Genomic DNA, 27,620 nt, shown 5'->3' with positions numbered 1-27,620 from the left:
AAAGCCAAAAAAAAAAAAAAAAAAAAAAAAAAAAAAGACACCTCTTACGTTCTTCAAAGATTTCTTGGTGTCCAGGCTTGGTAGTGTCAAGGAATATTGTCTACAGCATTATCTGTATCCCTCATTCTTTCCACAGGGAAAACCAACTGTTTCCTCTTTGTGCTACAATGGAAGTTAAATTATATTCAATTACAATACCGATGGCAATGCCAGCAGTGGGGTGGGGAAGCAGGAGCATCATGGACTGGTGCTGCTGCTCACCTTGGCTACTTGAAGCTCTGTCTCCAGACAGTGCCCACTTTAAAATGGGAGTTCTGTAAAGCTAGTCCTTTGAAGAGTGAAATGTATATACTGTTTCTCGAGTGGATACAGAATAAAAGCAGTATCCCCTTAAGAATGTTAACACAAGAACCTAAAAGCAAGCATTATAGATTCCACCCCCCACTTTTCAATAGGTAATATATATTAATATTTCAGGTTTTAAGAAATTAAATCACATTAACAATAAAAACATTTAGTGCATTCCCTTACAAAAGCAAGTGTTACATCTACAGTGAATCTCAAATGTGCTCCTAGGTGACAACATGCTCAGGTAAGGAAATGGCACATGTGATTTGCAAATTTTTTTTTTGTTTTGTCTTGTTTTTTAGCTGTAACATGTCGAGAAGATTTTAAGGTAAAACTTAATTTCTTCATTTTTAAATTAACAATACAAGATAATCTGAAGGTATAGAGCAAGTATGGGGGGGGTTCTGTATAATACAAACTTTACTAAATAACATATAGAGACAAAGGAAAATGTGAAACACACTCTCCTCCACGATGTGACCTTGAAAGAACAGAGTAAAAAACTGAGAACTAGTCTCAAAATAACAAAGGCACCCATCGCACGTTTACGAGTTCGTGAAATAATATTTTACAGGCATTTGATTTATAGCAAATGCTCAAGTGAAACGCTTTAGCATATTGGGGTCCAAACATTCTCTTGGAGTAAGGGATAGCTAGAGTCCCACTGAACAAACGGAACGCTGATGAAAAGCCCCTGCAAAGGTCTCAGAGGAACTTCCTAACGAGCCCTAGCCAATCAACAGCACAACATCTACTTGAATGCTGATTCCATGTCCAAATAACTAACAGCAGTTGCTTCTAATCCAAATGAATCATATGCTTTTAAAAAGGATTTACAAGTAAAATAAACTGTACTTTCAACAATTAAATAGCAAATCTGCATCTATACTAGTAGCTGTTTGACAAAATACAATCAACTATTAAAAAACACTTTCAATATAATGCTGATGTGGTAATATAAAAAATAACCATATTATCTGATAGAAGAAAATTGAACCAGCCAATCTTACTAGATTCAAGAAGGCAGAAAATTATTTCATAAGAAGAAATATTGGGACATTAAATATTCTTTGTCTGAGGACAGGATTATAAGAATTATTATTTAATATTTATGGTAAATAATATAACAAAGTAAAATTCAGGCAAAGTGTGCTTTAAGTAACTGGTATTTTCTCAGTTCCCATCCCCATCCCTCATGCACCATCCACACTGATTTATATCTGCTTTTCTCTCTCATCTTTGATTATGAGTTATATTTAAAACACACAAGAAAAAAATTAAACTTATCCTCTACTTGGCATAGAATCACTAAGAAAAAGATTTAAAGTTTAAACAATTTCCAAAAGTTCAGAAAATTTTTCCTCTAACTACTTTCTCAGATCAAGGGTACAAACACTAAACAAAAATAGTATCAAGTTCAACTAAATTAACTAAATATAACAAACGAGTACACCCCAAAAGATAGTAAAATTTAAGGCATCTTACATACAAAAACCCTGAAATTAAAATACCAATTTTGAGCAGGTATTTATGAACACTGAAGCTTATTTTGATCTAAATGAAAAATACTGAAAAAAAAAAAAAAAAAAAAAAAGAATTACCCCTTAGTACACACTTTATCCCTTTCATACGGCAGATGAGCCAGATGACACAGATAAGGCTAATGACAACACGTGTCCCCCTTTCAAATCAAGGGTTCATTCTTACTTTCATCTTAGACAACTGCTTTGGGAACCGTTAACACCGCCCAGTAAGTCTGACTTCAGCATTGGGCCCTTTCCTTCCATTTCTGTAACCAATTAAACCATCTACATTGCTAAGAATATGAGAGTCTGGTCTACCTAGTGAGTTTCAGAGCAAGGACTCCTGAGGGAAATCCTATCAAAACAAGACAAACAAAAAAACCAGCCAACCAGCCAGCCAGCCAGAACATGATCACTGAGTCTCATAGGAACATTCTAAAGCTAGGGACAGATTCAGAGCACCCTATAAGAGTTTAGGAACCATTCTACCTACACAGAGACAGGAGGTGGGGCAAAAAGAGTTTGAAGCCTCTTTCACATCATCCTCAGCCAGGTTTACGGACAGACCATGTCATTTTGCCTTTCGGTAATATCCTGCTGGTGATAACGATGCTCTGGCAGCTACTACTGCAAACCTAAGAAAGCAAAAGAGCTGTCTCTGCTAAGCCTGCCGCCAGAGCAGGGGTGGTGTCTGACAAAACTGCTGAGGTTGCACTGATGATAAAGCAGATAGGAAGCTGACAGGAAGACACATTCCAAGGGTCCTGGCTCTAATTCACACTGGCGTGTTTTACAAATTCTGCTAGTTACACACACTGAAAAATCTTTAGCTACTAGATGGAGCCAATAGTGTTTATCATTGAAGCTGGGTTTTAAAATTCATGCTTCACCTTGATTAGTTTTTAACCAGATATGGTTGGCAGGAAAGTGAGCTTAATTCCTTATATAAATAAACGGACTAAATAATTCCCATGCGAAGAGTAACTTAAAATTGTACTATCACATGCAGTGAGGTGACGAAAATTTAAATGCAAGTATTCATGATGGTTACACACACTACACACACACACACACACACACACACACAGCTTCTAGGTAGATTTTCTTCATTGTAATTAATTCTGTCCAAAAGACAAAAAAGGGTTTGTAGAGGAAAGAATGCTTAGTGCTGGATAAACAATACATGCCAGTTCCCACTACTGTCCTGTCAAACCAGGGCCTCGGAAAGAGGGGTGGTGGCCAAGAGGTGGAAGAAACTGGTTATAAAGGACATAACGAAACTTCAGATAGCAGGAAATATATGACAAACAGTTTTTACAAGGCAGTCACTGAATAGTTAAAATACACAGTCAGAAGAGTCCGGCTGCTACAACATAGTTACACGTTATGCTCGTCTGACTGAGATTAGTAATGTGAAACAAAAGTAAGAAAACATCTTTATGTTCCAGTACAGTGGCACTTGATTCAAGCGTCACTTGGAGGTTTGTGTTGTCATAAATTAATCATGCTGCTGCCTCAGCAGCCAAAGGTATTAGGAAAAATGTTCATGTCACCGAATAAATAGAGAAGTCCTTTTCAAGCAAAAATATTATCTCACACCAATCCTGGAGGTCATCCACTCTAGACCTTGGCACAACCTAAACAAAAGACAGAAGTATTTTAGAAATCAGAAACTTTCTGTGGAAAGATCGAAGCCACAATTATTAAGTCTTACTCAAAGGTTAGCGTTACACTCAGATGCTATTTACATACACTGGTTGACAACCTTTTAATTCCCACAGGAACAGGGTCTGAAGCAGTGCAAGTTAGCCTCAAATCCTCTATGCAGACAACATCAAGCTTCTGGCCCTGTGGCCCTGATCTCATCTTCAAGTGCTGAGACTACAGAAACATGCCGCCACCCTCAGTATGTGGAGCAGCAGGGATGGAAACCAGGGCTGTCTGGCCTGGCAAGCAGTCTCCCAGTGGAGCCGACCCTGAGCCTCCATCAGGGACAGCTCTTTGATAACATCCTAAGTGGAATTCTAATGCAAGTGTCCCTTAAACAAAGTGGGAAACTGCTCGGTCTCATCTTAAAGATTCAAACTGTCCAGTTTTCTCATCAGGACTGTAAATACCATACCCACTGCACCCTTTTTAAGGGAGCTAAACCCACAATTAAACTAGCAGAAACTTCTCTTTATTCACACTGTCTTTAAAGAATGGAAGGCTCCACACTTAGCTACTACATTGCCACATATTTGAAAAAGAGAAAACCAACTGTCAGGCTGATATGAGGATCCTGTCATGAACTAGGTATCACACATGACATACTGGCTTCCCACTGTCATAGTATCTACACTCAAGTTCATAGAAAAGCAAGAACACACTACAATGGCCTTGTCAAACGTTCCTCTAGAAATGTGCTCCCGAAAGGACTCTTGATATTACAGGAAACAGATTCTTGGAGAAGACTAGTTAAGTCCTTTCAGAAAATGTGTAATTTCTTTAAAGCTTTATCAGTAATTCAGGTGACATTACAGCTTTTGCTTAGAAAGTAAATGATGAACAAAAAACCTGAAATCTAAACATTTAATTCCACAGCTGCTTATGCCTTCAAAAATATTACCTGTATGTTAAAAATATGAAGAACTTGGAGGTAAATTGTTCACTAGAATTATTTCAAAATGTTAAGGCAGAAAAACAATATAACAATGGTGATGCTAGGGAGAAAAAAGAAACAGGGACCAGGAAGGACGGTGTCGGCCTGGAGCTGTGAGAGGTTGTGTGAGAGCCCTGGCGGTACTTACCCTTCTCCTGTGAGTGCACAGCACGACTGGATGTGCCAAGGGTGATCCTTGATTGAACTGAGGGTGAGGTATTTGGAGATTTCGGCTGCCGTCATGCACCCTTTCATATCCTGTTTATTTGCAAAGATAAGGACTGCAGCTTTCCTTAAATCCTGTCATTGACACAAAATATTCAACTATCAAACATGGGAATAACGATGAATCAAATTAATGTGTGAACTACCAAAAAACAAGTTAAACTATGAAGTCAGAGTGTAAATTGTATCCTGCTAGCCATTTATAGTAAGACAACTCTATTTTCAAATAATCTTGTCCTAACATTTAATTTTAAAATAATCTTAACCACAATTAAATGATTCATCCTAATAAGTATATGTGTAAGTCAGAGAATTAATATTTTTTCTGTTTTTGGACAAAAGTGGCCAGATTGAAAAGAATATAAACCTCAGGTTGAAGCCTTAGCACTACACATGTGGTCCTCTTTACAGTGGAACAAGGTAGACTTACAGCCTTGACAGGCCTGAATTCACTCAACTGTGTTCACTATAGCTTTCTTTTCTGTTTTTGCTTTTTTTTTTTTTTTTTTTTTTTTTTTTTTTTTTTTTTAACATCTAAAACTTTATGACATAGCCTGACAGAGCAGGTCAACTAACATACAACAAAAAACATTTCCACTTCTGAAATTACTTCCAAACTTAAGCAATTTGCCTATTTTTTAGCTAGGCACATATTAACATGGCTAAATCTCATATGTTTCTGGTGCTGGTAGGGGTGAATATGAATGCAGCTACTATGGTAGACAGTGTGGAGTTCCTGCAACGAAGTAAATACCTAATACCGTACGACCCAGCTACGTCACTACTGGGAAGACACTTCAAGACTCTGGAGCCAACAGGTCACACAGATATATGCACATCTATATGTATTGCTGCACTAGTCATTAATAGCCGAAAACGGAAGTCCACTGCAACTGAATACAGAGAATGTGGTTCATATACAATGAAAATTTTCGTCTGTGAAGCAAAAATGGAACATGACTTTTAAGGGAAGTAGATGAAAGTGAAGATCACTGTGTCAAGAGAAATTAGCCAGAGTACGACAGACAAGTATGTTTTGTCTCATACATGAGATTTAGCTTTAAATTGATGATGTGTGTGTACATGCACATGAGGGTAGTGGTCATCAAAATAGAAATGACCAAGAAGAGAAAAAAGTTCTTATGGGAAAGAAAGGGAAGGAGAGGGGAGCTACACGGGAGGAAGGCGACCAGCAGGAGGGGGAGGGCAGATGACGGCAGGCAGTGTGGGAGGAGCTAAGAGCTAACGAAAATCACACACTGTATGAAAACATCATTAAGAACTGACTACTACTTTGTATGGCAAACTATGAAATTAATTTTAAAATTCAGATGTAAAAAACTGACACTACAGAAAGATAACATAATATTAGTTTTAAAAATGTAGAGTTTAGTATTTTACACATTTACATATAGGGATAACAATTACTATATTTAAGATTCTAGGTACTTCTTACCCAAGGAGCTGAAGGGGGCTGCAACCCTGTAGGTGGAACAACAATATGAACTAACCAGTACCCCCAGAGTTTGTGTCTCTAGCTGCATATGTAGCAGAAGATGGCCTAGTTGGCCATCACTGGGAATAGAGGCCCCTTGGTCTTGCAAACTTTATATGACCCAGCACAAGGGAAGGCCTGGGTCAAGAAGTGGGAGTGGGTGGGTAGGGGATCAGGGGCCGGGGGGGGGTGGTATAGGGAACTTTCAGGATAGCATTTGTAATGTAAATAAAGAAAATAAAAAATAAATAAAAATAAAAAGATTCTAGGTACTTCTGAGAAGGAAATCTTAGGTTAAATAGCATGTGCAAGAATATGTTTTATTGTCCTTTCTTCTTATATTTCAAATACTTATAATTTAGTTACCTCCAATTATTCATTATAGTAAACTCTTGGCTGGAAGACATTTAAGTTTTGTTGGTCTCCCACCATATGCCTCGAATCTTAATTTATCCATTTTTTAAAAGCATGAATCAGTTTTAATTCTAAAAAAGTTGAAACTTAGCTTTTAATAGTTGTAGCAAGCAAATTAGCAGGCTTGAAAATACAATGTGATTTTGACTCTGTTTAACATACAGTTTTGCTTATGCTGAAATTACCTGCAATGTTTCACGTTAATCTCTGCACAGAACAAAGTCAATTCACAGATTAACTTACTCCATCATGTTTTAAAGATTTACTTTCAAACTTTACCTCATGAGCCAACATTCTGTATAATTCTTCTTTTGTAATGGCCAGGCGTTCCCTGTCAATGCTATCCACGACAAGAATGATGAACTAGAAAGTAATATTAAAATAAAGGAAGAAATTAGTAGCATGCTTGGTTTTCTGCAAAATCACTGCATGGACATTAGCTCTCACTTGGCATTGTCCCTGCTACACAACACCGCTGCTTTTCCATCAGAGAGCACTTAACACAGAAATACAGCAAGCAGGAGATCCAATGTTATTAACAAGCAAGTAACTTGCAACTTCAGCAACTGAAAAGCACAACCAGTCTATTAAACTCTTGATTGAAGGTAATGAAAGGTAATGTTTATAGCAAACCAGGAATCTATATTCTTTCATTAAATTTCATCGTCTCCATTCTACCATCTATTCAAGCCAGTTCTCAACCTGTGTGTCATGACTCACGTATATCACATATTGACATTATGGTTCATAACAGGAACAAAACTGCAGTTATGAAATAGCAATGAAAATCATTTTATACTTGGAGGTCACCACAACATAAGAAACTGTATTAAAGGGTTGCAGCATTAGGAAGGGTAAGAAGCACTGAAATTTAGAAAATCAATAATTTGTTATTTGTTTATGTATAAGGTCTTCTGCCTATTAAAGAAAGAGTTAGGTTGACAGAAAAAGATAAGCACTCTTTTCAAAAATAACAAACACAGCATTTTTTCACAGAATGAGTTTCAGCAAAAAAAAGCTCAAGAAGAAAGTGTGCTGAGCCTCGCTCAGTCCCATGCACTGGCAGTATGCCAAGATGCAGGTGAGATCTGAAAAAGGTATGAAAACTAAAGGATCTGTGTTTGCGCCTGTATGTTGGGGTGGGATGAGAGAAAAGTATGTGTGCGTGTAAAGTAGGTATTAAACAGTAAATATACAAGCAAATGAAAAACTAACTAAAAATAACTTTGTTAAGCACAAACAAGAACAAAGTGAAAAAGAGCTATTAAAGCAAACTGTGTAGAAGAAAGAATTAAAAACTCAAGCGTTAGCAGAGCCATGCACCATACATTAATCTAAGTAAAATTACAACAGGGAGGCTGGAATCAATTTATTGGATAATATAAAATTATGAAGTACCAACTGCAGCAATCTTACTACAAACCAGAAAGGTTTAGAAAGGAATAAAAGGGAGGGAGCCTGGCAAAGAATGGGCAGAATACTGGGAAGCAATGGGTTAATGAAAGGAAGGACTCAGGAGTTAACACCCAGAACTTCTTCTAATACAATGGAGATGCTCCCTTTGAGAGGCCAGCTCAGAGTAAAGAGTTTTCTCAATGCAAGACTACAAGGCTGAACATGTGATTAGTGAAACATCACCTCATAAAATCTTTTTCTGGAATCAAAGGCTGCAAATGTAAATGACCATGTGGGCATGTTGCAATAAAATCTTTGTGGTAATTGAGATGTACTTGTAGAAATGGTTTAGTAGAGGAATACTTAATGCTAATAGCATCAATAATAAGATATCTCTGTTTGGACCCAGGCTAAGCCTAGATTGTCAGCAATTTCAAAAACTACCCAGTTATAGTGCTTGACATGCACTTGGGTCAGCTTAAATCATCTTCAACCTATTTCTGTATAAGAACTGCTTTTCTTCACAGCTGGAGTTAACTATAAGCTTTGACAATGAACTTTGAAAACGTAGCTCTGTCACCAGAGTATGTGAAAATGCTGTTATTCCCCAGTAGGATTTTATTATACAAATGTGTACTCAGCTAGATTATAACAATATTTGCGTACCAACCACTTCTGTCCCTCCCAACCCCCACAAAGAATATAATTCAGGGCTATTACAAGTGTTGCATGATGACAACCTGTTTGTTATTCTGGCTCACACAGTGCACTGAAATAGTACACATACAAAATTATATTAGTAAATACAGGACCACAATGTACATTTTTGTTTGCTTGTTTTTTAATTTTATTTTGAAAGACAAAAATTTCTATGCATTAAACTCTCTTCTATCTCCCAATTTTTACAAAATGTCATTTTAGAAAACATGATTTCTTAGCTGTACCTCCATACAAAGAAAGCTTACATGTGCAACTGCACACCACTATTATAAATGAAAAAGCTCAAAAACACCACATGAGCATTACAAAACTCTTCCTCTAGGCAGACATACAAGTACAAATGAAGGTAATATGGATATAGTCCCTAAGCTAATACTGAACTGATGAGCAACAGTAAAAAGAACATGACACACTGGAAAGACTTCTGCTTAGAAACTGCTCCTCTGTGACGCTCTGCCCATGTGCTCTCTGCAGACTGGCCTCATGCACTGCCTTCTCAAGGCGCTCACAGACCAGCACATGCATCTCTACAAGCTACCCTCACCATGCTCCTCAGTCACTCACTCATGGGCCTGTGTCTTCAACAACCATGTCAGCAGTTAGAGCAGCGGAAACCCATTCTTTCAGTGTAAATTTGCAGAAGTTAATGAAGTCAGAGTTGCTTCTCTTGCCTAACACCTCTATTTATTTTGCTTTTAACACAATCAATTTCTTCCCATGTTTCAAAATAGTCAATAAATGTATAAGAGAAAATTGATGTTCTTTGCCTTTTTCTATCCCAGATGAAAAAAAATAAAAACATTTAAAATGATAGCGACAGCTGGGGATAATAATAGCCTGCAAATCTTTTTTTCCCCCATGAATTATAGGAAGATTCATTCATTTCAGCCGGTGTCAGATTGCTCCAGGCCACAGAGCATAGGCGCTATGTGAGGATGATAAGCACTCAGCTGAGAAGGGTCCTGGCTAGGCACAGGGTTGCACCTCTACAATTCCAGTCCTTAGGTTAGGAGGCAGAGAATCACGAGGATTGTAAGTTACACTCACGAGGTATAAGTTAGCTTCAAGCCCGCATGAGCTGGGTACATCGAGTTCTATGCCAGCCAGGTACATTTCGAATGTATATAATCTATTTGATTTTAGTAAAACAGGTTTACATGTCAATGTTTTCACTGACTATTCCACCTCTTCATTCACTCTTGGACGGGAAAAGTCCATGCTCCCTCTTGGATCTTCCTCCATCTGTGCAAGTTTCAGCAGTGAGACAGTCATGACCAGAATTTAGCATTCCTACCTGCCTTTTTTTCCATGATAAAATCTGAATTCCTATTAAAGGCAACTGCTAATATGTCTCATTATAGCCTAGCCATTTCCTATGCTGATTTTCTGGAAAATTTTAAAAATAAAACTCAAAGGTAATTCTGGCATACCTCTGTGTTTGAGTAATAGGTGTTCCAGGATGACCGCAGAGATTCTTGACCACCAATATCCCACATAAGAAAATGAGTGTTCTTCACAACTATTTCTTCAACATTGCTTCCTATGGTTGGAGAAGTATGAACTACTTCATTCATTAAGCTGTTGAAAGACACCATTGAAAACTCTTTTGTAAATCTTAAGAACCCCAAGAACATTTTATCTCTATGTTTTTAAGAGAAGTCAACCTTCCTCATTTGTACCAATCATAGTTACAATTAACAAGAGAAAGAGAAGCTTAGAGACTTTCTGTACACTTAAAGATGTAAACAGTGCAATCCCTGAAGACTGTTTTCTGCCTTTTAATGAACTGCAAGTCTGACACACTGAGATGGGAACACTGTGATGTAGGTTTGCACACCTGTGGGCAAAATGCCAATATGATCACTTATTGTATCAATCTGATGGGACCCAATGCTCTACCCTGGAAGACCAATTTCTGGAAAACTGTGACCACAATACTTGCGGAGTAGCAATAACTAAGCAATATTCTATTACCATTTTGATGAAGGTCCATGTAAGCAAGATGAGTGTTGAGCCATAAAAACTAATTTAGGCATACTAACCTATTGTTTTAAAGGCCACAGGCAAATAGAAATTTGATTTAAAATGAATTGTATTTAGAATACTGATTCCCATATCAACCTGTATTATCTTAATTGCTTAAGTAATATTACTTTATTCAACATACACATTTGCTGATAACATTCCATGATAACATGTATTTGAAGACACTTATAATTTTCTCTTGAGTTTTATATTTTGTGTTTGACACTATGTACAAGACTTAAATATCAGAGATATTTAAGCTTTATATTAAAGCCTAAATGATATTAAAATGTATTTTAGCTAATGAATGAAAATAAAGAAATTATTCAACTCTGAAACAATAACACATAAGGAGGAGCCTATTTGCAATGTAACTAAAAATGATTTAGTTAGTCCCCATGGGAAAGCATACATCCATGGCACACTGAAAGCTGACAATATCGCCTTTAGTGCTAAGAATTGAGCCCAGAGACTCCTACATAATGGAGAATTGCTCTGCTTAGCTATAACCCAGGCCCAAACTGATGGGCTTAAATGCAAGATGCAGAAGGAAGAGGTAAATTTCATATGATGGTGCCAGGTACCATGTGAGTATTTGTTAAAGTGCTCTGGGTATAAATAAACCCATTCCCACAGCTTAACATCGTTTTGGCTCTGAGAAGATAATGGGAAATTCTTCTACCCTGGGTTCTTGGGGTGGTAACATTTACTGACGATGAGCATTAATGTATCTCTAGGGATTTCAAGCTTTTCAGTTTTGAAAGCTAATAAAGTAGGATTTTGACCACCACCACTTTAGACAAGTCTGGCTCTGTTAACCAACCCCAAAGTTGTTAGGGGAGAGCTGCTTCCAGAGCCAAGCTGGCACTCTGCTCCCACAGGGCTCCTGTGGGAAGTGGGAAGTGAGAGTCATTTCATCACCTCACGCAGGAGCATCTGTACTTTGCTTTAGTTTAATATTAAAGTCCATTCTTCCTTTCACAGTCAGAAGGCTAGGGCATGGTGGAGACTTCAGTGGGTAAAGGACATCTTATTTTACCTTTTTACTTGGAAATACTGAAAAAGCTACATGTTTAAGTCTAACCACTGCATTATTAAAATTGGGAAGCGTGGCATCTTATAGCTTATAAAAACCAAGTTTTCAAGAGCTAATAAGCAGCACAGATACTTACAACTGATAAAGAATGGTGGTTTTCCCCGCATTATCCAGTCCCACAATGATGACTTTGTGCTCTAAGGGAGAAAAGAGCCGTGAACAGTTATCCTATTGCACGCTACAGCAGACTCCCCACAATGACAGTTATAAACAAGACTCATCAGCTAAGCACCGCTACTGAAGCATTATGAGAGTCTTTATGTAGTAAGGCTTGCCTTGAGTTAGACCACCCGGTGTTTTCTATGAAGTTCTCCTGTAGACTTATTTAGATTGGCTGGCTAGAAACAAAGACTTTGTTCACTTTTGAGTGGAGGCAGTGTCCCTCAAATAAACACCTGGCAGCAGGACTTAAACTGTGAGTCTAAACTGTTGGCTCTACCCACCTGCTCAAAGTCTCCTGCTCTTCAAGGTAGCTTTATGCTGTTTTCACAAGCAGATTTTCCCACCTACATATACCAACATTTTTGCCTTTCCTTTAAAAAGGGCATTTACTGCTGCAAACTACAACATTCTTTCCATTCGCGGGCAGGTTTTACATTAACTGGCAGAAGTAAAAGCAATTACTTAGCCTCAATGGTTTTTACTGAAAAGTGTTTTCTGTAATCATTCTAAGTGGATGTTTCTGCTGACGCTGTCCAACAAAAGACTCTTCCCCTTCTAGTGACAGGCACTAAATATCCATTTTGTTATAAGCAGTTATTAGGCCTCTCTAATTATTCTGCTAAGTGGTACATATTTTGAAATCTGCTTTGAATGAGTGATAGAAAATTGCCTCCCCCCATCTATTCAGTCTGTTCAAGATTCTTCTTTCTAGGAGAACAGGGGGTTCAACAAGGCCCCTTATCTGGGGAGAGGGGGACTGACGGCTCCTTAAGGGAGTGGCCCCTGGTATGTCACCCGTGCTCCAGTGAATGGCCCTACAAGCAAGAATATATGAACGTCACAACCAGAACTTGTGTGTGTGTGTGTGTGTGTGTGTGTGTGTGTGTGTGTGAGAGAGAGAGAGAGAGAGAGAGAGAGAGAGAGAGAATGGGAAGGAGGAGATAAGGAGGGGGAGGGAGGACGGAAATGAGGAGGGAAGAAAGAGGACACAAAGTTGGGAGGGAACCGAGGAGATGTGAAAGGTGGACCTGGATGGAACAGGAGAACTTGGGGGAGGGATGAGAGGTAAATGTGATCAAAATCAATTGTATATAATGTATGTATGTATGTATGTATGTATGTATGTATGCATGCATGTATGTATGTATGTATGTATGCATGCATGTATGTACACATTTTTCAAGCATAAAAGATACATAAAACTTCTCCTGCCTAGCACTGAATGCTTATGCTGCAGCTCCTGTGCGGCAGTGGATGGGTGGAGAGGGAAGCTGCAGGAGAACAGGAGAAAGACACTTTCTTTCTCTAGCCTGCTGCTTCTTTCCCAGTGTGCTTCACTGAGAGAGAGAACTCTTTCCTTGGCTTTATCACCATTTATTTAGCTCTTTATCTAGTCTTTGGTGATGGGCAGCTGAGGGACCCTCAGGGAGGAATCTTTGGCCAAGGACGCCAGGGATGTTACAACTCTCACACTAGTTTAAAGGTTGGTGAAGTCAGGTCTGAGCCAAGAATGTTCTCCCTATACTCCATAAAGATCATTAAAAGTGTAACAGTCTAAATGTAAGACAATATGAGATTTGTTTATTCTCTGACCTACCTCTTCTCCCTGACATTAGTAGACAACTAGATTTATCCTACAGACAGAAGAAACAGAAAAGAGTCTTTTCTATGAAATACTATAAACTTGGAGTTATGACAAGGAATTAAATTCCTATTATCTCCCAACCTTGTAAGACTTTCCTGTGATATTTAATCCTCCCCAAAGTAAAACCTTTGTTTGCACAAAACTGCACTTGGATTAGTGTGGCAGACCCCTTCCCTTCATTTTCTTTGCACCAATTCTTTTAAAACCAGCTAATTTCAAAATACCAAGGGGTCAGACCCAGCCAATAGGGAAAAGACAGAGTCCCCACGCCTATCAGGGTAAAAATCAAGTGCGTATCTCCAGGCACTTGCTTTTTTGGGTGCACCCTCTTAATCAAGAATAAAGCTTTACCTTGGGGAGACTCTTCAGTAGTAGAGCTAGTCTCTTCTTAGGACAGCAGCAATGTAACAACACAGATGGCAACCTGAGCAGAGAAGGGCGTAATAGTATCTAGCACTATGGTGATATGTTCATAACTGACGGTGTGAGCTCCAACCTGTAAGTTTAGCACTCTGGAGGATCCCTAAGTTCAAGACCAGTTGGGATGACAAACTTCTCTTATCTTCCAATGGTGTATTCATTATCAGTAAGAACTATCTCTAGTACATTGCCGGTCAAGTATACAGGACAACAAAGGTGAATTTTATGCTTACAAAAGCTGCTTTGTAGAATAACAAAAAAAAGATTGTAACTGACTTAATTTTCCTTCTGGGCCGTTTGGCTCCATTCCCTAGGTTTGAATGGAACCAACCTTGACTTGCTTCCCCTGACTGTTGTTCCTTAAAGACGAAGAGCACTCTTTATAACAAAGGGACAAACAGACTGCTTGGCCCCAAGCATTCCCAACCTGGTAACAGCCTAGCTCTATAGACCTCAGGATCCCTGCCTCGGTTAGAAAGGGCCAGCAAGACCGCCACACTTGGTTGCACAGCGGTCCTGCTCAGGAAGAGGGAACAGCATGCATGGGAAGCAGCAGATGGTTTGCTGCTGCTGCAGCTCTTGGGGATAACTGGGACTATTTTTAAAATGGTCTGTGCTACAGGTGATGATAGTAATATTAAAGGCCTGATATTTACACTCATGAATAATGCACTGTTTTGAAAGGTTGGTCTTCAGTGTGTACTGAGGGGAAGAGACTGGTGGTAGATGGGGTATAGGTGTCATTCCCATTCAACTGGATCTTATCTTCCAGGTCCCCCTTTTTTCACAGCATAGGGAATTCTGGCCATCATAAGAAAACACACAATTTCAGCTCATCCTAGGATGAAGGCATGCACAATACCTTTCAGATAAAATGGTCTAATTCCTCATGAAAACTGTCACCAACATCCTAAATCTATTTATACATGTACCACAAAAAAGGACTGCACTTTGTAAGAGCATGAAGTAACAAAGTTTATTTTTGATCTTAGCTCTGAAGAAGTATCAATCCTATCTATACAGCAAGAATGAAAGCAGGATCAAAGGCCAGCTACTAAAGGCCACGTTCAAAAAGGCCATTTGCCCTGCTATGTAACAGCAACACTCCTTCCAACTGCCCACTATGCACAATAGCTAACAATTCAACTCCCAAATACTAGTTGGTAGTTTTTACAACTCAAAGGGCAGCGAGGAAAATGTAGAAAGTGATGTGAAGGTCTGGATACAGAATCTCCTCCTCCTAAGAACGAAAAGACAAAACAAAACAAAACTCCCTGAATGTACTGCCTTTATACTTCAATTAATAAGGTACATAGCTTCTTAAAGGTATTCTTGCCAGAGTGCTCTGTTCCTAGACTACACACAGGCTGAGCTCCTTCTGTGGAGAGCATGTGACATTTACTATGGGATGTTTAATTGGGACCCCAGGTTTGAAAACCCGACAGCACATGTTCTAAATACCGTCTTCTAATTGGGCATAATCAGTTGGCCACACACATACAATTCCTGTGTAGGAAACAAACAAAAGCAGTTGAACTCTGGGTCAGAGACACTTTCTGTGATGTTGCTTAAGTATAAAGAACTTCCCTTGCTGGTGTCATAGTAAACTAAAGGCAATGTCCCACGGCGTTTGCACATCTGTACTATCTGAATACTTAGCAATGACTGTTATGATCGCTTGACCAAGGAGGTTAAAAAGGAAAAATAAATAAAAGAAAATAAACCCCTTTAAGAAGTTATTAGGACCGAGGTAGCATCAACGGAAAATGAGAGGGAATCTGTCCCCAAAGTCAAAACAGCTATCAATCTGATGGGGCATTAGACATTTAATGTCATTGTGACCTCAGTGTAGAAGTAAAGATCTCTGCCTCACTAGACTTTGGATATCTCATGCCATGTGCACGTGTTTTAAAACCTCAGCGGGTTCACAAGGCCTTGAGAGGAGAGACAGTGTGTTCACTTCTAAGTCCTCAAGCCACTCTCCAGAAAACCAGACATTCAATTCCCTGTCTCAAACAGCCTACATTCGTTATGTAGAATGGGCTTTAAAATATCAAATGGGCCTTTAACCACTTTAAGAAGCACTATTAACTTTCTGTCACAGAGCATGGGCAGGAATCCTAATGGTAGAGGTCAGACATCTGGAATTTGCATCTTCTGGGAAAAGCTGGGGAAAGCATCAGCCTGTGAAGCCAGAGGGAAGGGCTAGTCTGGGCTAGACACAGCAAGCCACTGCCTCAAATACCAACAAGAAAAACTAAAAGAAAGCAAACGTAGTGTGTAGTAATTCATTGTGTAAATGTACCACATTTTCTGTATCCATTCCTCTGTGGAGGGACATCTGATTTCTATCCAGCTTCTGGCTATTATAAATAAGGCTGCTATGAATATAGTGGAGCATGTGTCCTTATTACATGTTGGAGCATCTTCTGGGTATATGTCCAGGAGTGGTATTGCTGGGTCCTCAGGTAGTACTATGTAAAAAACAATGAATTTACGAGATTCTTAGCCATATAAATGGATCTGGAGGATATCATCCTGAGTGAGGTGACCCAATCACAAAAGAACACATATGACATGCACTCACTGATAAGTGGATATTACCCAAGATAAAATTCACAAATCACATGAAACTCAAGAAGAAGGAAAACCAAACTGTGGATACTTTGATCCTTCTTAGAAGGGGGAACAAAACACCCATGGAAGGAGTTACAGAGACAAAGTGTGGAGCAGAGACAGAAGGAAGGACCATCCAGAGACTACCTCATCACCTGGGGATCCATTCCATATACAACCACCAAACCCAGACACTATTGTGGATGCCAACAAGTGCTTGCTGACAGGAGCCTGATATAGCTGTCTCCTGAGAGGCTCTGACAGTGCCTGACAAATACAGAAGTGGATGCTCACAGCTATCCACTGGACTAGGGTCCCTAATGAAGGAGCTAGAGAAAGGACCCAAGGAGCTAAAGGGGTTAGCAGTCCCAAAGGAGAAACAACAATATGAACCAACCAGTACCCCCAGAGCTCTCCCAGGGACTAAACCATCATCCAAAGAGTACACATGGTGGGAGGTGGGACTCATGGCTCCAGCTGCATATATAGCAGAGGATGCCCTTGTGGGTCATCAATGGGAGGAAAGGCCCTTGGTCCTGTGAAGGCTCTATGCCCCAGTGTACGGGAATGCCAGGACAGGAAAGCAGGAGTGGGTGGATTGGTGAGCAGGGGGAAGGGGAGATAGTGGGTTTTCCGAGGGGAATCCAGGAAAGGGGATAACATTTGAAATGAAAGAAAAATATATAATGAAATAAATAAATAAAAAGAAAGAAAGAAAGAAAGAAAGAAAGAAAGAAAGAAAGAAAGAAAGAAAAAAGAAAACACAGTGTGAACAATCATGTTTTAGGTTTAGGGTCTTGATTGTAGACAAGGACAGGTTGAAAACTTTAACAAGAAACATAACGACATAAGGGATTTCACAGTCAAGAAAGATTAAAGTTTTCTCCTGCACGTTTTCCCTTTCACTAGCATGAACAAAACTTTTTAAAATTTTTGGTTCAGAATACCACGTTACTGAACAGAATACTACTGGAGGGAAAAGGCATCCAAAAAACACTATATAGTGATGTGATTTTTTTTAAAGATTGTTAAATAATGTATGCAAATTTAGGTTATCATATTAAAGCTTCATATTGTTAAAAAGAATGTGCCATTACTATTCTACAGAATATATGAAGGATGTAGGCTCTATCAATTCCCTGCCCAGTTCTCTAGCTTTCCTGGTCCTACTGAGGAGCCACAGTACTGTTCAACGTATCCTCCAACCTATAGAGTCCACCTGATGAGTCAACACTCACCTACCTTAAGAGTTCTAAGGGAAAACACTTGTGAAATACCACCACTTCAAAACACCACCAGTACAAAGTAATAGATAGGGAGGTATACATCAACACTCTTTTTATAAGTAAGAGTTAATTAAAGTCCAACGTTCAACTAAGGAAAGAAATGTCAGTAATTAAAAAAATGTAAACTCTGTTTTATCTTTTTCATTATTTATTTTTAAGACAGGTTCTCCCAGTGTAGCCCTTAGTGGTCTGGAACTATGTAGACTAGGCTGGCCTCAAACCCAGAGATCTGATTGCCTCTCTGCCTCTGAGTGATGAGATTCAAGCCATGTGCCACGGTTCCCTGTTATGTTTTATGCATACTTTATAAATTAATATTCATAATTATCCTGTGACAAAATTCCATCACTCCTTACTTTACTGATGAGGAAACTAGATCTCAGGCTCTTATGTAGCCTGCTCAACATCACACTACTTGGAAAGAAAGATGACTGTAGCTGGCATCTGGTCCCAGGTGCGGCGCTCTCGATAATGCACTCTCTTAAGAACTGATCAGCTTTGAACTCTGTTTCTCTATCAGTAGCAGTATGGACACAAATAAAAGCTTATAATGCATTTTCTAAAATTCCTTCATGTGTTAAATGCTTAATGTGAGTATAGAATATATATATATATATATACATATATATATATATAATAAGATATAGTTTATCAAGAAAATGAGTATCTAACAAAAATGATAATCATACATTGCATCTTAACTTCTCCTTGACTTGAAAGTATAAAAACATACTTTATTAGTTAACTGCAAGTCTCAGTACCATGCTTCCCCACTTCAACCAAGATGTGAGTCTTAACCAAACTTTAACAAACTGTAAAAAACAGTAGTAGAAAATCAGATAAACCAAAGAACCAAAAGTAAGCTTCTGGTAAACCAAAGAGCTCAAACCAGGCAGGGAATGGGAGACTCTGAGCAGCCCCTCCACAGCAGCAAGCTGCTACCACTGAGAGTCTGCTTAGGTAACAGAGATGGCTTCTTTAACTTACAGAACAAAAGTTACAGAAAGACTTCAGACTTGGAAGCTTATAAGCTGCCCACTAGAAGGCTCTATTGTGGAAGGCTGATGTTCAAGGCACAAACATCTATCTAACCCCTGTGTTATAAGCTTGTTCTGACCAGGACTACAGTCGAAAAAGAATTTACACCTTGACCCAGAACATCACATTTAACACCAGAGATGGATTCTGGATGTCTGCATTTTAGAAAGCTCATTTCTTTTTAAACTCATAACTGTTCTTCACTAAATATCCATCACTAATAATTCATGAAATGGAGAAAATATAGAAATATAAGTTGAAAAAATAAATTAGATAAGTACAAAACTGGGAAAAATAATTCAAATTTGAGAAGCTTAGCAAATTTCAAAAAAAAGAAAAATGTCAAAGAGAAAGTATATTCAAAAAAGCTGGTTTGCTGTGAAGCAAAAAGTGAAGGAAAATCATGAAAACAGCAAGAAAAAAAGGAACCACAAAAGAGAAGGAAGACAGGAATGTTAGCTGATGTCTCACTAGGAAATAAAGAACAGCGATACAGTCTGCAGATCATGAAAAAAAGAAACCGAACTGGGCAAAGATGCATATCCAGTAAAGATCTGTTTTACAGATATAAGCAACATAGAGACATTTTACATAAGAGACAGTCACCAATACAAATAAGAGGAACAAATAGGAGATAAAAGCTTATTATTCTCTTAAAACTTTACAGTTTGCCACCATATTCTGTGATGTTTCTTAAATATGCAGATGCAACAAGAGTCACAATCCAACAGCATAAAGACATCACAGGGATGTACAAGTGTGTACACTTTTGTAGCACTGGCTCTTAGTGGGCTGCACAAAGGATACATCTATGTTGCATTCCCTATGGGGGAAGGACATAAAATTACCACAAAAAGGAGATAGAAGTCAATAAAGAAATGAACTGTTTATAAAAGCACTTGACTCTCAAAGTGGAAAAACAAGCATCCAACACCAGAAACCAAGCAAAGGAAACACAGCCAACAGTTACGTGGCACTCCTCACCACACACACACAAATGTGACCACATCAGGAAGTTCCACGGAGCACTCAGTCAGTAAGAGGGCAGCTTTTACAATGCGCTCAAAAGAAACAGAAATGTGCTACTGTGTAAGAGATGCAGATGAAAACATGAGAGATCTGAGCAAGACTGGGGCAACCTTAACCTCAGGGAGAGTCACAAACCACTATACAAATGTGGGAAACACACTTCTCCAAAGGTCAACGGAAAATGGACCCAAAGAGTCTCATTAAGAAGTCTCAATGAGCCGGGTGTGGTGGCGCATGCCTTTAATCCTAGCACTCGGGAGGCAGAGGCAGGTGGATTTCTGAGTTCGAGGCCAGCCTGGTCTACAAAGTGAGATCCAGGACAGCCAGGGCTAAACAGAGAAACCCTGTCTCGAAATAAATCAAAAAAAAAAAAAAAAAAAAAGTCTCAATGAGTGTGAAATGAAGCCGAAATGGTGTGGGGTTTACTGAATTAGGAACCACGATTAAGCTATCAAAGCCAAACAAAAACGGACAAACCCAAAAAATTAAAACTAAAATTATCTGCAAACTAAGCAACAAAAATCAGTAGTACAATCAAAAAATAAATCACACATCAATGTAAAAGTACATCAAATTGAGTAAAAATGAGTAGCTAGATCAATAGCAAAAGGGTTATGTTTAACTCTGAAATGCTTGTATTGGGCCTGTCCTTAAGACTTTAGTAATAGAAGAAAAAAGTCAAGCCAAAGTGGGTTGAAAGAAGGAAATAAATAGCAGTAGTTAAACCAAAAACCAACCAAACAAGCAAAAAACCCAACTAATTTTCTCTCTCTTTTTCCCCATTAAAAGATTAAGCAAAGTTCAAGTCTACTGACCCTAAAAACTGCACATGGCTGTAAGGTCCTAAGGCTGTAAGGCTGTGTGTGCCTGAGAACAAGGACCCCCGCCTACCAAGGACTCCGCCTACAGACCAATGCCAGAGACTACTACACACAGAAAAGAGGACACACAGAAACGAGGCTCACTGTCTTTTCCTTACTGACATCTACCAGGATTCCAAAAAAATCCACTTGGGGGAAAGTGTTTAATCATCTCCAAAGTAGATGTCCATGTGAAAACACTAAATCTCAACTTAATATAACATAAATTGAAGTCTGTCACAGAAATGAATAGAACAGCTAATGTTTCTTCTGAAGGACAGGAACAGGTATCTTGAAACTCTCAAGAGCAAAAAGCCATTCCAAATACTTTGAGAACTGGTTTGATGGCCCAAAGTTTAAAAGTTTTTTGTTTTTTTTTTTTAAATGGGTAAAGGATCTAAACTGTTCACAAACAGCAAATAAGAACGTGAGCAAAGGCAGAGGCAGCACTTGCCAGAATGACTAAAGTTAAAGGCTGACACCATCAAGGTGTCAAGATCAAGGAGAGTCTAAGAAATTTTAAAAATAATAGCACTTTATCTGTCCTATGATTTTAAAACTGCTCTTCTACATACTAACTCTAAGAGAAAGGCAAGGTCTATGAAGTCTGTGAGTTCCTCAGAGGAAAGCTTTACTCCTGGGGTTGAGTTCTGTGCCCTGGAGCATAGGGCTGACTGACTTTCGACCACCCATACTGTTTAATCCATCAGGACGGAAGGGGAGAGTCTGTTACAAGAGACTTATGGAGAACACTTCCAATGTGAAAAGTTTTGCAAAACTACATCAAAATAGAAAAATAGACAATAAGATAATGTCAAAGAAAAGAGTGATGTGAGCCTTCACAGAAATATGCTCCCAGAGCTGTAAGAAACAAAATACTCAGCTCGAAGACTGGAGACGAAGGGAATAACCTAAGATTAGAACCTTACCCCTAATAAAAAAATTCACGTGTATCTTTGGCAGTCATCTTAGCATATACTGGCAATAAAATGTCCAGAAAAAACAGGCAAACAAACCCATAAATAAATAAATAAATAAATAAATAAATACATCCTGAAGTGTCAAAATGGAACATCTTTACATTGAAAAAAATTACCAAGAACCCACAGAAATGAATGAAAAACAGATATACCAGGAATTATACCTTTTTGAAACTTAAAAATACCAGAGAAAATGAGAAAATTCTAATAAACAAAATAAAGAAAAATCGATCAAGATGGTTTTACTTAGCAATAGCGGAAGTTGGAGATCAAGGCAATGTCTTCAAAATTCTAAAAACAATGTTTTCCAATCCATAGCTAAACCAGTTATATGTCAAAACTGAAGATAAGTGATACAATTCCAGGATCTGAAATTGAAAAAAATTATAATCTATAGATGTCCCTTTTAGAGGTGGGACAGACTCTCGCCAGAGCCTAGCTGTCCCTTACATAACTCAGTATGCAGACCTAGGCTGGCTTTGAACTCAAATAGATCTGCCAGTGTGTGCATCCCGAATGCTGGGACTGTAAAGGTGTGTGCCACCGCACCAAGCTCTATAGATACCTACATGGCATCTTTTCAATAATCTGTATAGTTTTTGTTGTTGTTTGTTTTGGGATTTTATATTTTTCTTTTGTTTGTTTGAGAGAGGGTCTGTCTGCATAGCTTTGGCTGTCCTACAACTCACAATGTAGACCAAACTGGCTTTGAAACTCACACAGATCTTGCTAACCTAGCTTCCCAAGTGCTGGGATTAAAGGTGTACGCCACTGTGCTTGGCTGAATTTGTATACTTTTAAAGGAAGACATAAGTACAGAAAATGTTAACAAAGAGAAGCCTAGAACAGCTATGCACTAAGAATTCCAAAAGGAAGAAAAAGACCCAGCATCTGAGATGAAAAAACTGCTAAGAGCCGAGCTTAGGCACTACAAAATCTCTCAGTCAATGCACAAAGAAAACCAAGATGATGTCACTTTTACTCTAGGAACAAAATGAAGAGAAAGCACTAAGACAATTAGAGCAAACTGGCTCCATAGAACCAAATTTTAATATCACTCTAATGAAACTCAGTGGAGAACCAACCAAAGGTCTGAAGCACGGCTATGCAGGAAGGAAAAAGAGGCATATAATTGCCTCCTCCTCTGTCAGAGCGATAAATGTCAGGGCTCAGATTCCCAATTAGCACAATGATAAAGTAGAATGCATGTTTCTATGATAGAGCATTTTATATTGAATAAAATAAAGCCAAAACCTAGCACCTGGAATAAATACATTTTGCCAGATACTGTGAATAAAGTAGTGAATAAAAAAGTTCATACCTCGCTGGGCAGTGGTGGTGCACACCTTTAATCCCAGCACTTGGGAGGAAGAGCCAGGTGGATTTCTGAGTTCGAGGTCAGCCTGGTCTACAGAGTGAGCTCCAGGTCAGCCTGGGCTACACAGAGTAACCCTGTCTCAAAAAACCAACAAAAAAAAAGTTCGCACCTCAAGGAGATTATGTCCACTGAGTGAACCAAATGACCAAGAAATTTACAATACAATTATAAACAGAGATAACCATTACCCAGATACCAGCAATTACAGAGCGTACTAGGGCAAAAGGCGCTTCTGGGAAATCTCTGAAAGAATGACTCTCTACCTAGTGAGTCTGGATTGGAAACCTGAACGAAATCATGGACCGGACTTTTCAAAAGTAGGGTACAAACATACTCTAGGGGACAGGGCACAGATTTTGTTGGATGCCTAGGAAATCAGCAAAAACAGCCAAAGTCATTCTTCTCAACAACTGAGAGGGCCCCAGTGGACGTCATAAAATCTGCTGTGAGAAAGAAAGGAATTAGATGCCAGAATAAATAAGTTGCTGCTTTTTGGTTGTGAAAATGATCTACAATTAAAGCCTTATGTAATCTGTCCTTCTGTCTATGAGAAAAGCTAACCGCTAGTGTATACAGTCACAACAAAGAGTGAAAAAGACCAGGCCAATGGAAGGTGGAGAATTTTTAAAACTAAAGTTAAAAAGAAAAAGGAAAAAAGAAGAAGTTTTGGAAATGTTAAGAGGAGAGCTTAAACACGCCACACACACACACACACACACACACACACACACACACACACACACCAGGCAAGCATGTATTCTATAAGAACACAAGGATAACCATAGGTTAGCTTAAACACGGCGCCACACACCCCCCTACACACACATGCACAGGCAAGCATGTATTCTATAAGGATGGACACATGGACATCCACAGGTTAATTTATCAGCCTTCTATTACAAAATGAAAAAAATACTAAGTTCCATTAGACAACGCAGAGCTTTGTAACTTATCCCCAGGAAAACATTACACATAAAAGGATGCTTAGAGCTCTTTAAAAAACTGAGGCAAGAGTACAGACATACTGACTGAGAGATAAGGGAAAGAGCCTGTAGGCTGCTGTCAGTTCCCTGACAACCATCACTCCACTGGCGTCCACACTACCTCACTCTAACTTAACAGGTAGAGTGAAGACTTGGACATCATATTCCAATACCAACTCTACCTGGGTACCACTGAATAACTGAAATGTGCAGTGTTAAGAAAGATGCCAACACTGGTACTTAATTTTGTTGCTACAGAAAACAAAAATTCCAGACTATCGTATGAGTCTGATCTCATTATTCCACATCAGGAAAATACCTAATGACCAAAGTCTTCATGGGTTCCTACTGCTTACTGTCTTGATCAGCATGTAAGAAAGACCCTTAGTGATCTAATTTCCTGGTTACTTCTGCAATCTCATCAAACAAACAGTAATTAAATCGTGTTCAATTTCTTTTAGTGTATCCAACGTACCTCTCGCTTTTCAAGCAGCGCTCCATCTGCCTACACCAATATGCCCGATTCTACTCTGTCTACATTCATCCCAAACTCCCATTCCTCAGTAAGTCTGTGTACACCTTACCCTGAAAGGCTTCCAGAAACCACCTGAGAAGGATCACTCCCTAGCACCATCAGTCCACACTTACAAATGTCTGCACATTTTGGCAAGCAATTTCCTACACTAACTCTTGAGAGTCTATGAGCACAGATTCTGTTCTGGATCTCTGTAGCTACTGGGTCTGTTCTGGAGGACTGGTTTTCCCTCTAGGAGAAATTAATCATGAGTGAGGAGAACACAGTGATACAAGCACCTGTCCCTACATTTCAGCAGGAAAGATAAAGAAATTCTAAGATGGATCTAGAAAATCAAACAATTATGTAAAGACAGGCACAGGGCACATGAAGGCTTCCATCATCTTCAATGACTGCCCTTTTCATCTCCCCAACCCCATTCCAGTCTGAATATGGAATCCTCTAATGAACAGAGATAGCAGCAATAACCAACTATAAAGGGAGAACCAACACTCTGGTCATTTTTATTGCTAAGGTGGGGGGGAGGTTGATAAAAGGTAATATTGTGTAATTCACTTTTATTTACAGCAATTTAATTATGTAACCAATATATATTTAATTATATGTTGAAATTGTCCTTGACATAGTACTTTTACAGGCATTAGAAAATGTTAAGTTGCTGAAAAATAGTGCATGACATTACTGAGTAACATCGCCGGGAGCTTCCGTTTGGACACTCCAAAGTCACTTAAAAGGGAGTATTTATCTGTGGTACTTGCATACAAACACACATGTGCCAGTGTGCTTACATGTATTTATAAGCTTGAAAGGGGCTTTTAAAACATCTGTACAGAACAAGTGAACTAATGCCATTCAAAATGATTTCACGGTTTAAATCCACAAAACAAATAAGGACCTTAATAATGGCAAAGACTTGGTGCCTTCATAAAAACAAAAGTAGTTTATAAATCATGCCCTACAAAATGAAACAAATGAGAAAAAAATTTGGTCTTAATACTCAGAAACCATTGTTACAAGAAAGACGAAGACTTTATCATTGGACCCCTTTCTGTCTAGTAGTGACTCTTCTCAAGACATCATAGCTTATTCTGACTCGGAACAGGTTTTACAACTTCTAGGTAATTCCTGACCTGTTCTCGAATAATTACGGCCACGTAACATCTTACACATAACCGAAAGCATTTAGATTTTTTTTTCCACGCCTACGGGGAGGAGGGGAAGCTGTGTGTGTGTGTAAAAATTTCGGAAACCTGTACACCTGAATATTCACTCATTCTAAGTCTTGACGAACAGAAATCAGAGCCAAGTCAGACAACGTGAAGGTGCACTGGCATAGACAAGAGGAAAGTAAACAGTGCAAAACTCCTGTTTCGTGTTAAAGAAACGGAAAGTTTTGGGTTCTTGCGGAGACACTTTCCTAGGGCATATCAGACCTAAAAGATGATTTGCTGAGACCGGAAAGGCCCGCAAACAGATTGCAGGAATATGTTTTCACCTTGGCTGGCTAAAAGCTGCACACGCGTGGGATTCCTGGCCATCGGGTGCCTCCCCTGCCCGGGCTCTGGGTGCCCCGATCCGAGTTCTACCCTGAACCCTATCCAGATCTCAATCTGGACTTGCCCGCGCCGCGTCCACCGACCCGCCGGCCGGCCTCACCTTGGTTACAGAAAAGGCTCCACAGTTTAGCGAAGATCAGCCCCATCATGAGCCCTGGACGGGACAGGCTCCCTGGGCAGCACTCGGCGGCAGGTGCCGCGGCGCCCGCGGTGGAACCGAGGCGAAGCCGACCCGGAGCCGCGGAGCCTCAAGAGTCCAGCGAAGCTTCGGTCCTCCGCGGAGCCGGGAACCGCCGCAGACTCCTTTGTTCGCAGCGCGCTGAGCCCAGCCCCGACCCGTAGTCGCTCCGTCTGCGCCCACCTACCCTGCACAGCCTGGGCTGGCCACGAGCCCCGCCCCCGCCCCGCCTCCCCACCTACGCCCGGGACCACCCATCGCCGGAAGGGCGGCACGTGACGTCGGCGCGCTGACGTCAGCGGGCGCCTGGGACGTGGCGGGTCCTCCCGGGACACTTCCGGTGTGCGGATGGTGGGCGGGCTTGGCGTCCGCGGAGGCTGGGAGTGGCGGGTCGGGGGATTTCCACGGCGCGCGCTCCCTCTCCTGTCACCCTGAAGAAACGCGGGACTGAGGTCCAGAGCGGCGGTCATCCCCGCGGCCTCGCCACCGCGTCCTTCGCTGCTGACAGCCTTGCGGAACCTCAGCCTGCGCCGTCCGCTGGCTGAAGCGGAGGACTGGGTTTCCGTTCCTGTGCCCGTGTTGGGATTCTAGCGTGATTCTTAATTCTGAATGGAATTGACAGGGACACGCGTGCTGGAATGTCTGTAGCCAGGGTCCAGTTAAGTTTCTAAAATCAAAGTGCCATCAGTTTGGCCAAGCGTTACGGGTGGTAGTTGACCTCAAAATCCTTACCAGTTGAAACTGGAAATTTCATAAGCCATAATAGTCCTTGAGGCCACCTGGCGGGCCCCACATAGCCAGAGAAGCCCGCCAGCCTGACCTTGTAACACGGAAAACTATTCCATGACCTGTTCCAAATAAAACGAGGTAGTGTGGCTTAAGATGCCCTGCCATGCTACACTTGAAAGGCCAGTGAAGACTTGAAGACAGGATCACAACAACGTCATGGTACTAAACCATAGCTCCAGCCTCTCCTACGGAGGAAAAGATAGTACAAGGCTTAAAAAAAGGAAAATTATATAGATTTCTAAGGAGGAACCAATATAAACTGACTAGGTAATACTTGGAAAAA

General features: G+C 39.9%; 1 protein-coding gene across 2 annotated transcripts; it reads right to left on the bottom strand.

Annotated features, from left to right (window-relative positions):
* Positions 1–42: 42 nt before the first annotated feature.
* On the bottom strand, positions 43–26,730 carry Arl5b (ADP ribosylation factor like GTPase 5B). 2 transcript variants are annotated; one of them, XM_029536494.1, is made up of 7 exons: positions 26,471–26,542; positions 14,041–14,113; positions 11,959–12,019; positions 10,192–10,339; positions 6,926–7,009; positions 4,661–4,812; positions 43–3,508 (listed from the first exon to the last, which is right to left on the bottom strand). In XM_029536494.1, exons 4-7 carry the CDS (start codon positions 10,333–10,335, stop codon positions 3,460–3,462), a joined length of 429 nt encoding a protein of 142 aa, XP_029392354.1. In that variant the 5' UTR covers positions 10,336–10,339; positions 11,959–12,019; positions 14,041–14,113; positions 26,471–26,542; the 3' UTR covers positions 43–3,459. The 2 variants fall into 2 exon arrangements, with proteins under 2 accessions (XP_029392354.1, XP_021049981.1); XM_021194322.2 differs by lacking the exon at positions 14,041–14,113 and having other exon boundaries at positions 26,471–26,730.
* Between the last annotated feature and the right edge of the window lie 890 nt (positions 26,731–27,620).

Source organism: Mus pahari, chromosome 3, assembly GCF_900095145.1.
Source record: "Mus pahari chromosome 3, PAHARI_EIJ_v1.1, whole genome shotgun sequence".
NCBI lineage: Eukaryota > Metazoa > Chordata > Mammalia > Rodentia > Muridae > Mus > Mus pahari.
The sequence above is the reverse complement of the archived record's forward strand: the minus strand, read 5'-3'. Positions and strand labels throughout refer to the sequence as shown.